The following is an 18,643-nucleotide window of genomic DNA, read 5'->3' as shown; positions in this document are numbered from 1 at the left end:
CCGGTGCGTGGAGGGGTGTGAGTTCAGCCCGGGGGTCGCGGGCGGCCGGTCCCGGTGCTCCCCCGTGCCCATCCCGGGGCAGAGTCCGCAGTACCCCGGGCTGCCCGGTCCGGGGGACGGGCGGGTGCTGCCCCTCCCATCGGGCGGGGACGGGACACGCAATTTTCCGGAAAGCCCCGGCCCCAGTTTCGATTTTCCAGACCCGGTTTCGTTTCTCCATCCCCAGTTTCATTTCTGGCTGTTCGGAGCAGCGGCGGACGCGGCGATGGCGACGCTGGAGCCGGAGCTGAGCCTGGCGGGGCTGGAGGAGGAACTCACCTGCTGCATCTGCCTCTGCCTCTTCAGCAGCCCCGTGACGGTGCCCTGCGGCCACAACTTCTGCGCCGCCTGCCTGGAGCTCAGCTGGGCCGGGCTGTCGGAGGGGTTCAGCTGCCCCCAGTGCCGCGCCACCTTCGCGGTCCGCCCGAAGCTGCAGAAGAACACGGTGCTGTGCCGGGTGGTGGAGCAGCTCCAGGGCCGCGCCGGGGCCGGGGGTGAGGAGCAGGAGGAGGAGGAGGAGGATGATGGAGGGGCGGCGAAGTGCGAGGCGGAGGAGCCCCCCGTGTACTGCGACAGCTGCCGGGAGGCGCCGGCCGTGCAGACCTGCCTGACCTGCACCGCGTCCTTCTGCGCCGAGCACCTGCGGCCGCACCGCGACAGCCCCGCCTTCCGCGACCACCAGCTCTGCCCGCCCCTGAGAGACCTCCAGTACCGCAAGTGCCCCTCGCACAACCGGCTCTTCGAGTTCTTCTGCAGCATTCACGGCAGCTGCATCTGCTCCCTGTGCCTGCTCGGGCACAAGGTGTGCCACACCAGCCCCTTGGAGGAGGCTAAAGCCAATGCCCAGGTGAGCAGCTGCGGGGTCTGGTGCTCTCCGGGGCTGGAACATCCTCCCAGGGACACCCTGGAGCCTCCCTTCTCTCCTTCAGGGAGAGCGAGGGGGAGGCTGGACCAAGACTTGGACTGTAAATCTTGCATTTGGCCTTGGCAGACTGTTATCTCCCTCCCAGGCACATCTTCAGATTGATTCCTTGTGTTTTCCTCCTCTCTCCAATGAGAGAGTCATTCCTTGCATTTTCCTCCTTTCTCCAAGATGTTGCTCAAGGGCCAGGGTTCTGGGAAGGTGCTGTCATGGGGCTGATTGCCAGCTCCTGGGCTGGGCTGGGCTGACCAGTGAGGTCTCCCACACTCCTGGTGTCATCCAGAACTCCAAGCCTCCTCTGCTGCCAGGGCTCACTGCGTCGCCTTCTCACAGGCTGACCTGAGTGGCTGTGGACAGACATTGCCCTGTGTATCTTTTTAAGACTCAAAGAATTATAAAAGTAGCCTAGGGAGATCTCCAGCACATAGAAGTGCTCTTCTCCAGCCAGAAGGAGATTCAGAGAGTGGAAGCCTGGCCTTCATATCTTACAGTGCAGCTGAAACTTGAAGGGTAGTTGAGTAAAGCATGCCTGAAAAGTTCAGGTGGCCAAACTCCCATCTGTTTGGTGAGTGAGTGTACAGCTTTCCTGCAGAACTCACCCCTGACTGAGCTTAGCAGCATCTTGAGCTAAAGGAACAGGTAACTCACACCTGAGTGATAAAATTCTCAAAGTGAGAGGGGTGAACGGTAGCATTAACTTTGTGCCCAAAGCCCAGCCTGAGAGCTAACATTTATTCTTAGCATGTGAACTGCTGAAAGCACTCAGTCCTTATCAAGAGAGTGAGTCAACAGTGTGCATCTTGCTTCTGGGAGAGGTGGAGCTGCAGGGAGGGTGTGGGTGCCACAAGGCACATATATGCAGGACAGTACTTCTACATCCTGGGAGGTTTCAGGAGAAATAGGTTTTGAACTGCTGGTACTAAATGCTTGCAAGATTATTTAAAACTTTCTGTGAACATGATTCTTATTCAGTGAGTGTGACCCAATGCAAGTGCTTCTCTGACATAATTTCTGATCTCTCCTATTGCAGGTGATGCTGAAGAAGAAACTCATGATGCTGAATAATCAGAGTGAAAGAGCTGCTCAGGCAATGAGCACTGTGAAAACCAACCAAAGCCAATCTGCTGTAAGTGGGTAACTGTTCAAAGTGCTGTCGGGTTGCTTGGCACACGCTGGCCACTGTGTGGTGTTGGTGATTGTGCCCTCGTGACAACGGCTGTAGTACTGAGGTTAAACTGGCAGAAGAAGATGTTATTAGGAAGGAACAGAAAAGAGGCATTTTGGCAGGGCCAGGCAGCTCTGTGGGATATGGGAGTAAACCAGGCACTATGTGTTTAATGCCCCCATTCCTTGCGAGTGAAGCAGTTTTCTTTACAAGCTACACAGAAATACTCAGCTCTTCTATTTCCTGTTTCAAGTAAGAGAAGCCTAAATGTTCCTGAAAGGTTTTTGTGCAGTAGCAGTAAGAGTACTTTGTTCACAAACTGTTCTTTTGAAACCAGTGTCTGTCTGCTCTTGTCTGCTCCAGGAGACAGCTTCCAGAAAGAAGGATTTGATCAGAAGTGAGTTTTCTGAAATTAAAGCTATAATTGAAGAAAGAGAAAATGAGGTCATGAAAGCAATTGCAGATGAAGAAAAGAGAGTCTGGAACAAGTTTGATTATATTTACGGTGTTCTGGGAAAGAAGAAGAATGAAATTCAGTCTCTCAGAGATCAGATTGAGACGGCACTGACTGAAAGCGATGACGTTCTGTTTATGAAGGTATTAATGTCCTTTAAATGTGAATCCAATTCTTCATGTTTCTAGAATGCAGAATCACAAAAACCTGCTGTGGTCATCCCGCTCTCCAGACACTTTCAGTCAAACGGTATTGCAGTTGTGTGCAAGAACCTGCTATGAAAGGATGTACCAATGAGTACACAAATATGAGTGAAAGAACACTGGAATGGTGTCTGAAACTCCCCCAGTTCAGCCACTACCTCTGCCACAAACAGAGGGGCCAGCGGGCGAGAGAACTCACCTCCAGGAGGTGCTGCAGTTCTGTCCAGATCCTTCTCATTGTTTCAGATATCAGTTGGGAATTAAGGCATGTGGGCTGCTGCTGAAATTTTGCCCTGGGTTGTGTCCAACTGTAGCCTTTGTGCCATTTAAAATAACCTGGTTATATTTTAAGGTATGTGCTACGCAAGGCGGTCTGCCCAAATCTTCCATCTGTCATTTCAGAGAGCAGTAGCACTGCAACGAACATCACCAAAAGAGGCTTTCGTTCCTGTGGTTGAAATGGACCAAAATGTGATGAATTCCACTTATAAGTTTGCTGTTAGCCTCAGAGAAACACTGAAACTTGCAGCAGCGGTTCAGTATAAGGAGAGAAAAGCAGAAGGTACTGTATCACTGAGAAAACTGGCATTTTCTGCTTTGGCTGTGAGCTCATATGAGGGATCTTCCCTCTCCAAATGTAATTTAAAAAAAAAGTGCAACAAATACAGTTGGTTAATGTAAATTATGTCTTCCAACCTCTGCAGTCCTCCCTCCATTTCCACACAAAACCATCACAGTGTGGGCTAAATTGGGAGACAAAACATGCCAGTGTCTCTTCACTGTTATCTGTAATTGGATAAGTTGATGAGTATCATGATCCTACACCCTTCTGGCACAGCCCAGCCTTTCTTCCCTAGAGTAATTTATGGTGTCATTATGTAGCAGGCTTGGATGTGGTTAGGACATAGATTTGAGGGGAGATGTGAAACTCTTTAGAGTGACAGGACTTGGGTTACCCAACTGTCAAGGTGCTGATTGTGTGAGTCCTATTTACTGGGTTAAGCAAAACTGTCTTTTGGACTGGGGCATGGGGATGCACTTTCCATCTCTGCTGAGTGTCCCTTCAGTTCTATTCACATAACGGATAAATAAGACTGAAAAATGTCCTCACGCCTTTCTTTGTAGTTACTGTGCATTTCTGTGTACTGGCAATACCAACCATAATGTAAAATATTGCCATTGCAGCCACACCTGGGAAAACTGTGGGCCTTCCAGTGGCTCCTAGAGACAAAACCCCTGTTGGAAGAAGGCCTCATCAACTACGTAAGTACTAAAGAAATCATCCTCTCCTAACTATGGTTTTACAAATAAATAAGAGTTCAAGCAGTTACCCAAGAGCTGTTTGCTGTAGTGGTGATGCAGAGATTATCTCTATGAGCACCTTGGCACGGGAAAGGGAGGGTGCTTTGGGATGTTTAGTGATGGATGCCTTGTGAGCTGGAAAGCAGTGAACTGCACAGGTACAGTGGTGCATCAGCCTGTAGTGGTGTCAGTGTAGGCTGTAAAGCAAAGCAGAGCTTCCCCACCCTCTGGTTCTTTCAGGGTTTTTTAATTTGTACCAAACACCTCTTGGCTTGTTTGGTGGATTTGTACGTATTGAATTCTGCTTATGGGCTGTTCATGTTCTGTTGTTTTAGGTGCTCCCTCACAAGATCGTTCCCACAAAGAGAGAACCCTTTCCCACACTCCAGCCACTCCGCAGGAGAAGGCAAATACCAGTAAGTGGTGATTAAAGGAGCCTTACTCAAACATTTTGCTGGCCACATCTTGCCTACAGTGTAGGGCTGGGGGGATGGAGAGAAGTCTTTGTGGCAGGTTATACTGGGGCCTTTCAGTGCTGTTTTATTCCAGATACCAGCATTAATGGGCACTGTAGTCTGTTTGGAAGATCTTTCATATTTTCCTTTGGAAATAAATCCAAGTGTTAAGAAACCACTTCTGTTACTCCCACAGAGCTCTTGACAAAGGGTCCTTTCCATTCACAAGTCCTGGGTGTGGAGCACTCAGTGGGGTCTGTTGGGGAAGATGGAGTTTAATAGACTTGTAGCTCCTGTTGCTGCACTGAAGTTCTGTTGTAAAAAGAAAAGGAATAGTCTGTGCCTCATGGGAACAGGTGTGTTGCCACTTGCCTGAACGTGCAGCATCCTGGAGGAGAGAAATATTCCAGGGTCATATTTCCTATGACTCTGGAAATAGGAGGCAAATAGCAGGTTGTGTTTCCCGTGCAGCTTTTTGGTGTGGGTGTATTTGTACCTGGCTTCAGCATGCTGGACTGTCAGCTCCATCCACTGCTGCAGCTTCAGAGGAGCTGTGACAATGGTGTTACAGCTGACACAATCTTATCAGGGGCTTTTCATTCCCAGTAGAACTCACAGTCTACTTTTTCTTTTTCCCCCTCCAGAGGAGAAAACCAAACCTGCTAAAGTTGGTAAGTCCAAACTTTCAGCATGCTTATTCTAATTTGCATTGACAGCTCTTAAAATGATAAGCAGATGGTCATTAGTGTTGGTAAATTGAGTGTTGGTCAATAGTGTTGGTGTAATGATCACCAGAGTGATCAAACACTGATAGAGGTTGTACAGAGACAGTGGGATTTTCAAAACCTGACAGGATGGGGAATAACCTGAGCTAATATTGAAGTTAACCTGGTGTGGAGCAGGAGGCTAAACCAGACATGCTCCAACCTGAGTGTGTCTGTGGTGGTGTGTTAAACATGCAGGGTTTCTTTCCCAACTGGCCAAACTCTCTTTTCTTCTGTCCACACAGCACCAACCACAGCACCAACCACAGCACCAAAAACTGCAACTGCTGCTGCTGCTGCAACTAAAGAGCTTATTGCCAGCTTTCTGAAGAAATCCAGAGAGGAGCTTCTGCAGTGTAAGACACTCAATATTACACTACTTAAAGATGAACTTTCTGCTTTTATTGCACTGGTGTTATGTGTCCTCTGTAGCTACCTAACAGAAATACTTCTGAGGAGGTTTTGTTAGCTTAATAGGCCATCAGCTAGTTGTTACAAATGAAGGAAATTTTTGGAGGAAAAAGGGGCAGGAGTTTTCTAAATAGTTCTTTTGCCAGATGAATCCAATTTGTCTCCAGTATTTGTGTATCTTTATGAAGATAAATGAAGTTTTCTAAGTAATGGCTTTGGTTTCCTCCAAAATGATGGCATCAGGGTAGCCTAGAAATATGGTGTAATGCACTGATTTTTTTTTTTTAATGAAATGGAGGCTTTTATGTGAGCTCAGGATGCCTTGTTAAGATGCTGTACAACATGGGTATACCTTTTGCTGCCAGATCAAAGATCCCCTTCTTTTTACCGCATTTATTTGGGTGGTGAAAGAATGCCATGGGGATGCAGGAAGGAAGGAAACTCGCCCTCCATTTGCCTGCTGTGTAACATGGAGCTGCAGTTAAACCCAGAAGGTTTTACTGAGGCCCTCAGAACTGCCTGCACTGAGGAGGAGAGCAGAGCTGGGAGATGAACAAGCATGGGAACAAGTGCTTGGGCAGGACAGGATAAATAAAAAAAAGTGCCTTGCTCTTCAGTACCTTCACATGATTCATGTCATTGCAGATACTGCTCAAATCACCCTGGATTACAACACAGCTCATAACAACGTGATGCTGTCTGAGAACTACACCAGGATGTCCGTCTCAGACAACTTCAGGGGTTACAACCCCCACCCTCAGCGCTTCACCGACTTCCGCCAGGTCCTGGGGTTCCAGTGCTTCAAGAGGGGGATCCACTACTGGGAGGTGGAGCTGCAGCAGAACAGCTTCTGTGGCATCGGGGTGTGCTACGGCAGCATGGCCCGGCACGGCCCCGAGAGCCGCCTGGGCAGGAACAGCAGCTCCTGGTGCATCGAGTGGCTCAACAACAAAATATCATCCTGGCACGATGACATTGAAAAGTGCTTACCCAGCACAAAGGCCACCAGGATTGGGGTGCTGCTCCACTGCGAGGGGGGCTTTGTGATCTTCATGGCAGTGGGGGAGAAGCACAACTTGATCTATAAATTCAAAGCCCAGTTCACCGAGGCCTTGTACCCTGCCTTCTGGCTGTTCTCCAGTGGCACTGTGCTCTCTCTCCTTTAAATGAAACAGCAAGGTCTCCTATCTTAGTTTAGTTCACCTAAGTACTTATATGCACGTAATCAAACCCAAAGTCTCAAAGATTGATTGTTTGAGGCAAAAATTATTAGCTCTTTTAAGCAGTTTGGGAAATCTGCCGATTCTTTGGTGTGAAGCCTTTAGAGAGTGATTTAGCAAAATGCTGATGATAGTAAAAACTACAATGAAAGGTTTTGCAAAGACTTTGATTGCCCTAAAATCAAAGTCATGGTATGAACCATTGTTAAATCTCTTCAGTAGCTGCTGTGGCTTTTGTGGTTGCCTGTAAAGGAGCCCCAGAATTAATGTGTTCCACAGGTAACTATAACCCCTTTGAGAAAGAAACAGGAAGAATTCCTTGACAAATTCAGGTTCCAGGCTTTGAGGGAGCTCTCAGTGTTGCCTTTTTGTCTATACACAGACTGTTCTTCATACACAGGTTCTCAGTGTATGACTCCATGAGATGCTACAGAAAGAGCTACTGAAATCAGTAAGTCCAGGTCTTATGGCACAAAGTTGTAAAAGCCAATATGACAGATCTCATCAGAATGGAAATGCAGAGACTTTTAGAGTTGATGGGAAAGAAATGGTGTTAAAATCACCAAGGAATAAATGACATTGACTCTGGGAATACACCAGAGAGTCTTCAGGAAGACATCCTGCAGAGCAGTGATGTGTGTCCTGTGATAACACAGTTTAGGGGATGAAGTATTCTGTCTCATCTGCTGACCCAGAACATGCTTCACATCTTCACACTGAAGGCTCTTTAGTGTTGGGGGTTTTTTTGTGTGCTGAGGAGTTCAGGGGGTGCATTTTTGGCTTGCATATGGAGCATAAATCTGCTGTTTGCTTAAAGCAGGGTCTTCTGTCATAAAGCTTTTCCTCTTTGTGAGGTGGGATATTCTCTGCTGGTGTATCTTTAGTTGTTTAGGTGGTAGAAGCTGGATTTCTTGTATGGTTTTGGGACTCTGATTTGAGGAGTCTCAAGACATGTGCACAGGACCTAGAAAATGCTGTTTCTTCTCTGCATGAAGCCTGTGGGCAGACAGGTGAGTCCTTTGAAACATGCAGGGAATTAGCACAAAGGAGAATATACATCCATTCCTACTGGGATGGATTTTTAATTTTCCTGGTGTTCTTTGCTTTGGGTTGTGATATGTCTTCAGAAGTTCTGTGTACAGAGGAATCTGTACTTCCTACTTTCAATCTGTAGGCAATCAAGGTACTTGGATCTCATAGTTATTGGGTCTGTATCTTGTTGATGCCTCTGGGCTTACTGTGGTAGCTCCTATTTCTTGAATCCCATGAAGAACAGGGAAGCTCACATGAGAGACTTCCTGGACTTTGATTTGTAAAACTCCCCTTGTGGGACTTGGTGAAACAGAACACAAAGCCACTGCTGGCAGTTTGGCAGGGAATTGTTAGAAGGCTTAAAAGACCCTCTTTGATACATTCCACATTAGCCAAAGTGCTTTGGAGAGAGACTTTCAGGGCTTGGTGTCTCTGTTTTCACTTGGCTTGTAAACTCTTGGTACTTTGTCAAGGATAGCATAAGTTTGATTTCTTCCATTTCTTTGGCCAGGATAGGATATGGAATTGATGGTGGATCTAAAAGTGCCACAGCTGTCTCTGGAGCAGTTGTACTATTTCAAGGGTCTCCACTCTCCAAAGCACAGTCAGCACTGAAACTACCAACCTAAGCAGAAGTCTTTAAAAGGTGTGGAGGGAGGATATGTCCTGCTGGGAGCCAACAATGAATGACAGACTGGGTTTTCTGCCCTTCCAGTTTGTCAGCATTGAGGGACAAGAGCAGTTGCCTCTGAGAAATCCTTTATCTGCTTGGCAGTGCCACGGGCTGCAGATCCACTTGTAGGTGCTGAAAGATACTCTGTCCCCTTGGGACAAAGGTCTGTGCAGTGGAGAAGGTCCCCATTCTCTGTTGCCTCTTGAGTTAAAAGGGGTGTCAGTACTGACCTCTAAGTCTTTGGGCTTCTGTAGCCACAGTCTGGAGTGACACCCAAAGTCAAGAGCAGCTTTTATTCTGGACAAGGTGGGAATTCTTGAAATGTGACATTGGTGAATGACCAACAGTATGGAAGACAGAAGGTGTCCTGGATTACGAGGCAGTGAAACAAGCCTGCCACTGTACTCCTGGTCCTATTTCTTGCTTTCTTTAGTGCTATGAATGACTAGAAATCATAGAAGGAAATTCTGTTAGTTTGGAATGAAATCAGAAATATGTAATGGAATCGCTGGATTTCTGAAAACTCTTGGTTAGCTTCAGATATCTTGGATATATTGAAACATTAGGGTGATATAATATTAAGAAAAATATTAGTTACAGCATAATAAGTGATGATTCAAAAACCTTTTCAACACAACTGAAGTGGTTGTACTTAGGCAGTAACTATCAAAGCAATACTGGTTTTAAACAAAACACCTGTAGAAGCATATATTTTAATTGTACTTCTCTTGTTAATACTATGAAGAACCCAACTTACCCAGTCTAGATATAGAACTAATTCTGGTGTCAATAACACCATGAGGATGTGGATTGATTGGCATTTTAATGTACAAATCAATCAAAGTAAATCAAGAGAGTAAATCAAGAAACAGTTGCTCACTGAAAAATAAACTAATCTGTTTAAATTTAATCTTTTCTTCAATGAAACACATCAGAAAAACATTGTATTTAGAAAAAGAAACGCTTATGTAGTTATCTGTTGGTTGGATTGATGTATCAGCCAAGTACTTCAGTATGTGTATGGTTATTCCATGTAGTTGTGTCACCCAGGTGTCCCCACCAGGGCCACCAACATGGATTTTATGCCATCTGGTCCCTGGCCTGTAACTGCTGCAGGAGCTGACTGGTGAACTGTGATAGTTTGAATTCAATAAATACTGACAGTAAACCCCAACTCTCAATGTTTTGTTCTGTGCTCAGAGTTGAAGCAAAGCAGTGAGGGAGGCAGAAGGGAAGACATAGCAGAGTACAAATAACAGGTCTTTTACTGCATAATTCCCTGAGTTATACAAGAAGTGGGTAAGAGAGGAGAGTTGCAGAGGCTGTGGTGTCCTCTGGGCTGTCTAATGCTGTCCTAGATCTCCTTCCCCTGAGCTACACACCCATTACCAGCTGATGAGAAGGGGAACATCCTGACCAGTAAACAAAACTGGAACCTTTTCAAGTAAACAAAAACGTGGTCATCAGCTGGAGGAAGAGGAACAACTAAGGACTCAGTGTGGAATTGCTTAAAAAACCCTCAGGTGATGTCCAGCATCTGCCCACTTAAGGTACACCCAGAAGCAGCAATGGGTGATGATTCCCAACATTACCCAGTGAAATCAAACTAAAGGGAGGGTGGTTTGCAGGCTGCTGCCTCCCCACGTGGCCAGTGGAAAACAGCTCAGGAGGGAGCTGTTCTGGTGGCTCAATATGTTTAAAAATCGGCCCAAACAAAGACATCCACAAAACAAGTTCAGCATTTCCTTTTCCACTTAAAGTTCTCCAAGTCAGTTCTTCTCCAAAGAGTTCCCAGAGATTCAAACAGTATTTCTTGATCAGCATAACACAAAACAACAAACCAGCAAAAACTAGGGGAGGAAAAATCCTCATCTTCACTAACCATGATGGCCCTGGGATTAGGAGGTCAATCAGGTCTGTCAGAGCTTGGTCTCAGTTTCCAAAGCCAGATAAATAGATATTTTAAGCCCATATAAACTTGACTGTGACTACAGCCTGGGTCTTGAGCAAGTACTGAGATCCTCAGGAAGTCAGCAGGCTCATTGCTCATACAAGGTCTATTTTCTTCCTTGCTAATGACATTTCCTCTGGATTTAGCTTTGTGAACACTTTTTCACAGCAAAAAGAAAAACTGACTTGGACTCCAAATTGTACTCTCTGGGAAAACACGTGAAAGTGTTTATCAGGATGCTCCCTATTTTAATAAAACTATATTTGGCTACTGTTTAACACCCTGTATTTCTATACCCAGTCCTCTGACTCCCTCCCATTTGTTCCCCCCTTCCCCATTCCCTCCCAATTAAGTGGCTGCTACTTCTCAAATAATCAATATGTCAGTTAAAAACATGTCACGGCGTGGCCATTGTACGACTCCCATTCAAAGTTCATGTCATTTAGACTTTCATTGGCAGCTATTTTGTCCCATTAAAAAGTTCAAGACAGCAATTTGTGAATCTTGCTCAGCCAAGTAGAACTGTGGAAAAAAAAAAAAAGGAGTCATTTCAAAAGTCAATTAATTGTGGCCTGTCAGAGGGCTCCTCATTCAGATTTTTGCAGGCCTTGTCACGGGCTCACATCTGTCAGCCCCGTGTTTCCCAGGCTGCAATCAGATGCTGTTACACGGGAAATAATGGGTTTATTCACACCATTTATTGGGCTCTATGTGGTAGACACATTTGTATATCATTTTACGGTGTAGCAATTCCATTTACATAAAATACAGGCAATTATGGGAGCCTGGCCAAAGCACTGAGGGAGGGTGGGAGGAGCCACGGTTCAAATAATGAAAGCTAATTGAAAAGAGGCAGATAATTTAGGTGAAAACACCATCATGAGCAACTCTTGATTCTAAATCAGTTCAACAGAACTTTCAGAAGTCAAGTTAGTTGTATTTTGTCTGTGCTTATATTAAGCTCCTTAGTGTCTTTCAGTGTAAGAAAAGAAAACATACTTTTTACAGCACCTATGTTCCATTTTAAAAAGGAAGTAGTTCTTGGGGATTTTTTTTTTTTTCCCCTCAAGGGTGGTTTCCTACTCCCCCAGCTTAGAGAGAGTTTCCACATTCGCCTGTAAAGGAAAAGAAATCAAGTAGAGATTGGGGAGGAGAAAAATATCTGGAGAAAAAGCACATTGCATGTAGACAGAGCAAAACATTTTAGAATTTTGTAATCCTGGGCACAAGCTGCTTTCTAATCCCCCCAAAGACAATCTCTTCAAAATTCACAGTTATTTTGTGAGACAATGACAATTTGTAGAAGGAGAAACTAATGGGAGTTAAAAGAGTTCACAGGGCTCACAGAGCCATTATCCTCAGGGAATTCTCCAGCTCCCAGTTTGGGTGGAATTGTCAGCTTCAGTCCTGGGTTTTAACTCTGCTCCAGGTTCAGTATCTGAAAACTGAGCTCTCAACAACAGTGTCTCTGTTTGTCAGTTGAGCTCAAACTCACAGGGGTTGGCTCCTCTTTCTCTGGCAGCTCGATAAACAACCATGAAATCCTTAAAGCGAGGGGCACAGCCCAGCCAGGCTTCCCCAAAGTGTTCATTCCCAGTGAAGAGGAAATCTCCACCTCCCTTCTTCACCTTGCACTGCAGCAGGGTTCGGATTGGGCCTCTCCACTCCCCACTCCCTTCATCCTGCTGGAAAATCCTGTTCTTCTGCCTGTAGACTCTCTGGACACTGACATCCACCTGGGACATGTGGTTCTCTGAGTCGTGGGAAACGTTTCGGATGGATCCCTTCACCACTGGATGTGAGGAAGACAGGAGTTGGTTATGGAGCAGCAGGGAAGCAGCTCAGGTACCAGGAGCTCACTGAATGAAATAACTGGAGAGCAGGAGCGGGGCAGTTTTTACACCTCCCACCTACACGTGGACACATTTCTGAGCTTGTATTGCATCCTTTGCCCAGGGGATCCCTACACAGACAGTGCTATGTCCTTGGAATTGTGCTTTATGACTACTCAAACCAGCTACATTGAAGACAAAGCATCTATCTTGCTTGATAATGAAAAGTAGTGAAGGATTAAAAAGCACATGAAAAGAGGCTGGTTCAGGGATTCGCTTTCTCCGCTCTGTGTTCCAAGACAATGACTATCACAGGCTGCCTTCCTTACTGACTCCAAGGGACTCTGGAGCTTTTCCTTGCACACCACTAACAGAGGTTAATCCAAGAAAAATCAGAATATGACTTGAAGGAAGCGAGAGCTTTTAAATTTTTTTTTTTCATTTAAAGGTTTGGTGTTTTTTTCCACTCAAAAGAAAATGTCATCCATCCTCCAAATGACACTTTGGGAGATGATGAACAACATTCAGAACTCCTAAAGCGACTTTATTTGAAGCCTTATTTCAAAAATCACATAGCATACACGTACCTTCTTCTCCCAGAAGAATCCTAGCTGGAAGGGAAGCACAAGAAGCCACAGTCTCTGACTGAAAGCATCCTTTGCATCAACCACATGAAGAATAAAACATTCCATCTGACAGGTGTTTGCTGTCCTGAATCCATCTTTCTCAATGTCACTGCCCCCATTTTTCACAGCAATCAATTATGCTTCTACTAATTAAGTTAGTTTCAATGCCACATCCATAGAAGGCTCAGAAACAGGCCACCATTTGAGCCACGAGCTCTTCAGCAAATTAGAGGTTTGCAAAGCAATGGGTACATCACCACCCTCCTGCCACAGAACTCACTCATTTGGGTACAGAAAACTCAACAACCCAAGATGCAGAATAAACTTATTTCCGAAGCCCCCAAGAACTTCCTCATTTAATTAGATTTTCCAAGGGAATGCAGAATTTTGTGTAACAGATGTCTCTGCTCTCTCTCCCTCTTTGTGTGATCATTTTTAATCAGATGCAGTCAAGTCTATTGACAAGCTATAATGCACTTGTTCCTGGTGCTCCAAGTTGCTCCTGCACTGCTTAGGGCCCAGTGACTGAAGACCCCCATCCCAAGGGGGACTATAAAGCCCCCATTCACTCCCAGTGTCATTTACACTTTCATTAGCAGCTATTTTCTCTAATCAAAAAAGTCGATGATAGCGATTTGTGGGCTCGGGGCAAGGAAGTCAGGCCATAAATAGAGTCAGTTCAAAGGGCCATTTCTTCTGGTCTGCTGCTGCTGTGAGTGTAAGTGCCCCCATTGTGTGCCTGGGCCTCCACATCTGTCAGTCTCCGGTTGTTCCGAGGGAGAGCACCCGCATGGGAACCAGGGACTTCATCAAGGAAAAACAACGGGCTGGATTGCACCGATTAATTTAGAGGAAGAATAAAAATTACCAGCTAAGGAGCACCCCAAGGGAAGCCTGCTCTGCACTGGGTTTGTATTTGCACAGTGATGTCGGTGTCTGGTTTTATCAGCTTTGCAGTGTGGCAACCCCGGGGTAGGGAAGCAGTGATTTGGTGGGGTTTTGTAAACATTGAACAGAATTTGTAGTTTTATTTTCACGTAGGTGCATTTACAGCAATGGAATTGTGGCCACGTGGAGAGGCAGCTCTACAGCTTTAGCTGTTTGACCCAATCGAAGAGGAACAAATGTGGGTGTGGAAAAACAGGGGAATAAAATGGACAAACCACTCAGAAGAAAAAAAAAATCCTATTGCACTATCAAGTAGAGAAAAAGGAAAAAAACTCTAAGGTATCATAAAATTAGTATTTCTTATTATTTCTTTTCTTATGGACTATAACTGCTCTGTTTTCTCATAAGGCATGAAACCTAACCAGGACATCACTGAAGGAAGTTTAAACCACCTGAAGTCTTTAACTAAGCTACAAACAACTCACTGCCTTTGCAGAAAAACAACTAGAAGTGTGTGAATTGTGAGGGAAGAGAGAGAGCATATTCATAGTTGGGATAAAAAGAAACATAGACAAAGGGAATAAAAATGACCACACCAAGCATGTACAACCTGTGTGTATGAGTGTCTACACCTAAGAGCCAGCAGCTCACACCTGTGAGAATTACTCACAGTTCAGTTTTAGATCTTAACTTTCTGCTTGCAGGAAACAAGCCAGTTTCTCCCTTCCAGGTTTCACTCCTGCCCCCCCTTCAGATTCCTTTTCACACAGATATTTTCTTTCCCAGATCAGGGAGCACAATCATGACATTATTTGAAGAAAAGTAGCAAACAAATCCAAATAATCAATAAAAATGAAAGGCAGAATGACTCTCCTTTAGTCAGCTTACCGAAATCACTGCTGCAAATGGCCATAAGAAGTTCCACGTTGTCACAAGGACGGCACATAGCTAGAAAAAAAACCAGACCAGTTAGTTATTTATAACACTATAATATACATGCATTATTATACAATAATATGTACATTAGATAATATAGGACTGGTGAATTAGGAAAGGAAATGAGGCAGAACTACTAGGTCAGAGAGAATTATGATCAGATGCAAACCAAGTCTCTTGTTGTGCAAATGCAACCACAGCAAAGAAATAAGCACAGGGGATGTTCTCAGGGATGGCACCACCAGGACCCCCCTTGCAGCGACAAACCCCTCAACCCAGAACAGCTTCTGTCCCAAGGGATGCACCAATGAAAACCAAATGCTATCCTAGATCTGCCCTGGCAGTGGAGCCCCGGGGCTGCCCCTGCTCTTACCTTCCACCAGGGCCATCTTTTTGAAGTCGGGGCCGGCCGCGCTCTGGTTGCTCAGCAGCTCGTACTGGAAGCTGGCGGTGCGGCGGCTGATGTCCCTCTGCGGGCTGGCCTGCAGGAACAGGGCCACTCGCTGCGGCCTGTGGGCGCTGAAGCAGGACACGTGGTGGGGCCGAGCCCCTTCGGCCTCGCTCAGCACCAGGTGCAGCTGCCCGGCGCGCTCCACGTAGATGTTGGCACCCTGGAAGTCGCTGGCGGGCTTGATGCAGACGGTGGTGTGCTGGGCACTGGACAGGTTGGGCTCCAGGACCACTCGCAGGGCTCGCGCCGGGTACATCCATTCCAGGGAGCCCTCGGTGCAGCGCAGATGGACCTGCTCCACGGCGCGGGAACGCGGCTCCCGGCTCAAACCGCTGCCAGGGCAACACCATCGCTCCGTCACTAACCGTGCCCACAGCACAGCCAAAACATCCCGGAAAACACTACCACACTGCCCAGAGAGACAAACCCTACTGCCAACCGACTCGCTTCTAATGACTCTTAAATTGGCTTCCTCCGGCTGCACTGCGTTCCTTCCTCCCTTCCCTCGGGTCACAGCTGCAGCACCGTGCGGGAGGGATGGGGAGACACGGATTGCTCACACCTGGGGCTGCACCTGAGGGCGCGGGAAGGAGCTTAGCCCCTTTTGCCCGCCTGCAAATCCATGCTTGGATGCCTGCAGCATCCAGGGAAATGTCAGAGGGCAACTTCTCTCTGCTAAACAGCTCCAAACCTTTCCGTGAGGCAGGGCTGGCCAGTGCTCGGATGTCCGGAAAATCCCACCGGTGAGAGGACGGGGGTGAGAGCCGCCGACCCGCAGCGGGAGCTGCTCAATGAGCACTGACGTTACGCCTGAAAGAATTTGGTTCAAAGACCTAGATTTCCAAAATAATTTCTAATATTTCCCATAAAAATTAATCAAAGGAAATGCTTTCGATGGAAAAGCGTCGTGCTGGCCCTGCTCCCGAGCTCTCGCTTTCAGAACAGTTACTTTTGCTGAAGTCAGCTTACGAGGATCAAATCCGCAATAGCGGAATTAATTAAAGGAAAACAGCCAACAAAACGTCGAGGGAAAGGATATAACACCTGAGAATACCGAGAATATTTGTCGCCGATTTTCCTGTCAGCGACCGAAGCAAACGCGCCAGCGCCGCGCCCGCGGGTGCTGGAACGGGCCGTTCCCTCCCCGGGAGCCCCCGGATCGCGGGGCGGGTCCGCCCGGTGCCCGCAGCCCCTCGTACCCCGGTACCCCCGTACCTGCCCCTCCAGCTGCAGCGATCGGCGGTGCCCGGCCGCGACCCGCCCGCCCCGAGCAGCAGCAGCAGCCGCAGCAGGGCCGGGAGCCCGGGCGAGCCCCGCACCGTGGCCATGGGCTGCCGGCAGCGCCCGGGCGCGGGCCGGGCTATAAGGGCGGCGGGAGGGAAGGGGGTGGGCTGGGGGTGTCGGCCGAGCCCGTCACCGACCCCCTTCCCCCCGCCCCGCCAGCTCGGGGAGAACCCCCCAGCACAGGCGGGGGACACCCCGCCATCAGCCTTCATCCCATCATCATCCCCTCTCCGTCCCCCGGGCCGGGCAGCCCCCTTTGTCTTTGAAATATTTAGAAGTGATTAATAACAGTTTCTCGTCGCCGCGTAGGGACAAACAAAAATCGTGTCAACATAATCAAAGCGAACTTTTGAGTGAGTGATGGAAATTCAATAGTTTTAACTTTTGTTTTCATGATTATCTTTCGGGGTCCGTGCACAAGAAAGCTCCGGGGCCCACGATTATCATGCTAAAAGCCGGGCTGTGCCTGCCAATAATTAGATTTCTATATGCATTGCCCTTTCCATATTTTCAATGAACGACATGGGGAGCTGCTCTTTTGCAGGTCTGGGAGAGCGAGGCTCTTTTAAGCAGCTCCTAAGCGTGGAATCGGGATTTCGCGGCCGGGCGGGGACAATGGCCCTGGGCACGGCTGGGTGGCACATCCCCAGATCCGCGGGGCTTTGTTCCCGCTCAGCGCCGCAGCGCCCGCGGTCACCGGGACCCTCCGGCCATCTGTTACCTTGCGGTTACCAGCGTGTTCTCACATTGCCCACAGATGCACAGGGGAAGAGGCAGAGTTTGGCCGCTGCCTTTCTGCAGCGAGGGATTTTCCTGAAGAGGAAAAGAGATTTGTCAGAGGAGATATCCTGTTAGACCCTCAACTGTCTAACATTAGACTCCTTGAATCATACTTGAACCCACACCCCACCACTTTTCTGTTCATTCGCTAAATACTTTACATTTTTACTTTTATTATCAAAGAAGAATTTCAGCCTTGATTTGCTCTTTGCTAAGGACTTGTGTTCTTCCCCACACGTACCTGTGTTCTGACTCCTCACACAACCTTGGGCTAAAGTGTGGCTCAAGCTGGTGCTGTGCACGGCTCACTCCAGCAGTTCTAAAAACATTTAAAATGTGTTAAACCTCGATGCTTAAATACATTAGTGCCAGCGATCCTGAAAGCTCTGTGAAACGATTGTCTTACCCATCTAAGAAAAAAAAAACCCTGCAGAATCTCTATGCTCTGACCCCATCTTGAATGGAAAACAACACACAAATACTCTTTAAAAGGTTTGATCGTGGCATAATACAGGAGCTGAGAGGCCAGAGCCCTTCTCTCTTTTGTGCAAATGAGACTGGGGAACAGAGTGGACTTGGGGAGGGAACTGACACTATGATAAAGTGGCCCCACAGGAAAATTTATTCACTTCCAAAAGCCCAAACTAACCCATCTGCTGCCATCAGGAGAAAGCATTGAGCCACTTGATCCCTGAACTTCTTCCAGCAGCAGCATTTCCCCTTTCTGGGGAAAGCCCGGTGGGTTTTCCTGCCTTACTCTCAGCAGCCTTCCCACCCCATCTCCAGTTTCTATTACCACCACATGACACCAAAACATCTCCTGTTAGAACTCTTACTTGAAATTGCTCATTATAGGTAGGACATCTGTAGGACTTTTCCCCCTTACACTAAATAAAGAGTGGGCAGGGTCACAAGCTGTTTTTAAGATCCCAAATCACTGACAACAGAGGTGAGAAGGAACAATCTGGACATTTCACCTCCCTGCTGAAGCCTGGGGGGCTACACCACTTTAACCACATCTATTCTAAAGCCACACAAACTCACCTTCTCCCCAGGGGTGAAAGATGAACCAGCAGCCGCTGAGACAAATCTCTGCATGTTACCAGTGTTAGATTTACTTCCCAATGACATTACCACGCTGTCTAGAATCTTCCCCATGCATCGGGGTTTGAAACACCTCGACTTTCCAGCAGGAACACAGCCATGGAGTTCAACAAAATGCAATCTTGTTTTTAAAATCCCTGGTCTCATCCTG

At 47.1% G+C, this 18,643-nt stretch overlaps 2 protein-coding genes across 5 annotated transcripts; one reads left to right on the top strand and one right to left on the bottom strand.

Moving 5' to 3' along the window:
* The first annotated feature begins 148 nt into the window (after positions 1–148).
* TRIM25 (tripartite motif containing 25) lies at positions 149–9,814 on the top strand. Of its 2 annotated transcripts, none has more exons than XM_064676041.1 (9): positions 149–886; positions 1,992–2,087; positions 2,490–2,723; positions 3,186–3,345; positions 3,969–4,046; positions 4,421–4,501; positions 5,185–5,211; positions 5,550–5,660; positions 6,361–9,814. In XM_064676041.1, exons 1-9 carry the CDS (start codon positions 266–268, stop codon positions 6,879–6,881), a joined length of 1,929 nt encoding a protein of 642 aa, XP_064532111.1. In that variant the 5' UTR covers positions 149–265; the 3' UTR covers positions 6,882–9,814. The 2 variants fall into 2 exon arrangements, with proteins under 2 accessions (XP_064532111.1, XP_064532112.1); XM_064676042.1 differs by having other exon boundaries at positions 150–886; positions 5,562–5,660.
* Positions 9,815–11,269: 1,455 nt separating this feature from the next.
* LOC135424621 (meteorin-like protein) lies at positions 11,270–18,602 on the bottom strand. 3 transcript variants are annotated; one of them, XM_064676054.1, is made up of 5 exons: positions 17,630–18,602; positions 17,330–17,421; positions 15,247–15,656; positions 14,826–14,885; positions 11,270–12,383 (listed from the first exon to the last, which is right to left on the bottom strand). In XM_064676054.1, exons 3-5 carry the CDS (start codon positions 15,578–15,580, stop codon positions 12,067–12,069), a joined length of 711 nt encoding a protein of 236 aa, XP_064532124.1. In that variant the 5' UTR covers positions 15,581–15,656; positions 17,330–17,421; positions 17,630–18,602; the 3' UTR covers positions 11,270–12,066. The 3 variants fall into 3 exon arrangements, with proteins under 3 accessions (XP_064532124.1, XP_064532125.1, XP_064532126.1); XM_064676055.1 differs by lacking the exon at positions 17,630–18,602 and having other exon boundaries at positions 17,330–17,438; XM_064676056.1 differs by lacking the exons at positions 17,330–17,421; positions 17,630–18,602 and adding an exon at positions 16,540–17,314.
* Between the last annotated feature and the right edge of the window lie 41 nt (positions 18,603–18,643).

Source organism: Pseudopipra pipra, chromosome 19 (genome assembly GCF_036250125.1).
Source record: "Pseudopipra pipra isolate bDixPip1 chromosome 19, bDixPip1.hap1, whole genome shotgun sequence".
NCBI lineage: Eukaryota > Metazoa > Chordata > Aves > Passeriformes > Pipridae > Pseudopipra > Pseudopipra pipra.
This window is presented reverse-complemented; position numbering and strand designations above follow the sequence as displayed.

Coding starts and splice junctions, on each gene's coding strand:
- TRIM25 (XM_064676041.1), top strand. CDS start 266: ATGGCGACGCTGGAGCCGGAGCTGAGCCTGGCGGGGCTGGAGGAGGAA. Junction 3,346..3,968: donor TAAGGAGAGAAAAGCAGAAG/GTACTGTATCAC, acceptor TTGCCATTGCAG/CCACACCTGGGAAAACTGTG. Junction 5,212..5,549: donor AACCAAACCTGCTAAAGTTG/GTAAGTCCAAAC, acceptor CTGTCCACACAG/CACCAACCACAGCACCAACC.
- LOC135424621 (XM_064676056.1), bottom strand. CDS start 16,820: ATGAAGGCTGATGGCGGGGTGTCCCCCGCCTGTGCTGGGGGGTTCTCC. Junction 15,657..16,539: donor CGCTGCAGCTGGAGGGGCAG/GTACGGGGGTAC, acceptor TTGCCCTGGCAG/CGGTTTGAGCCGGGAGCCGC. Junction 12,384..14,825: donor CATTTGCAGCAGTGATTTCG/GTAAGCTGACTA, acceptor CCTCACATCCAG/TGGTGAAGGGATCCATCCGA.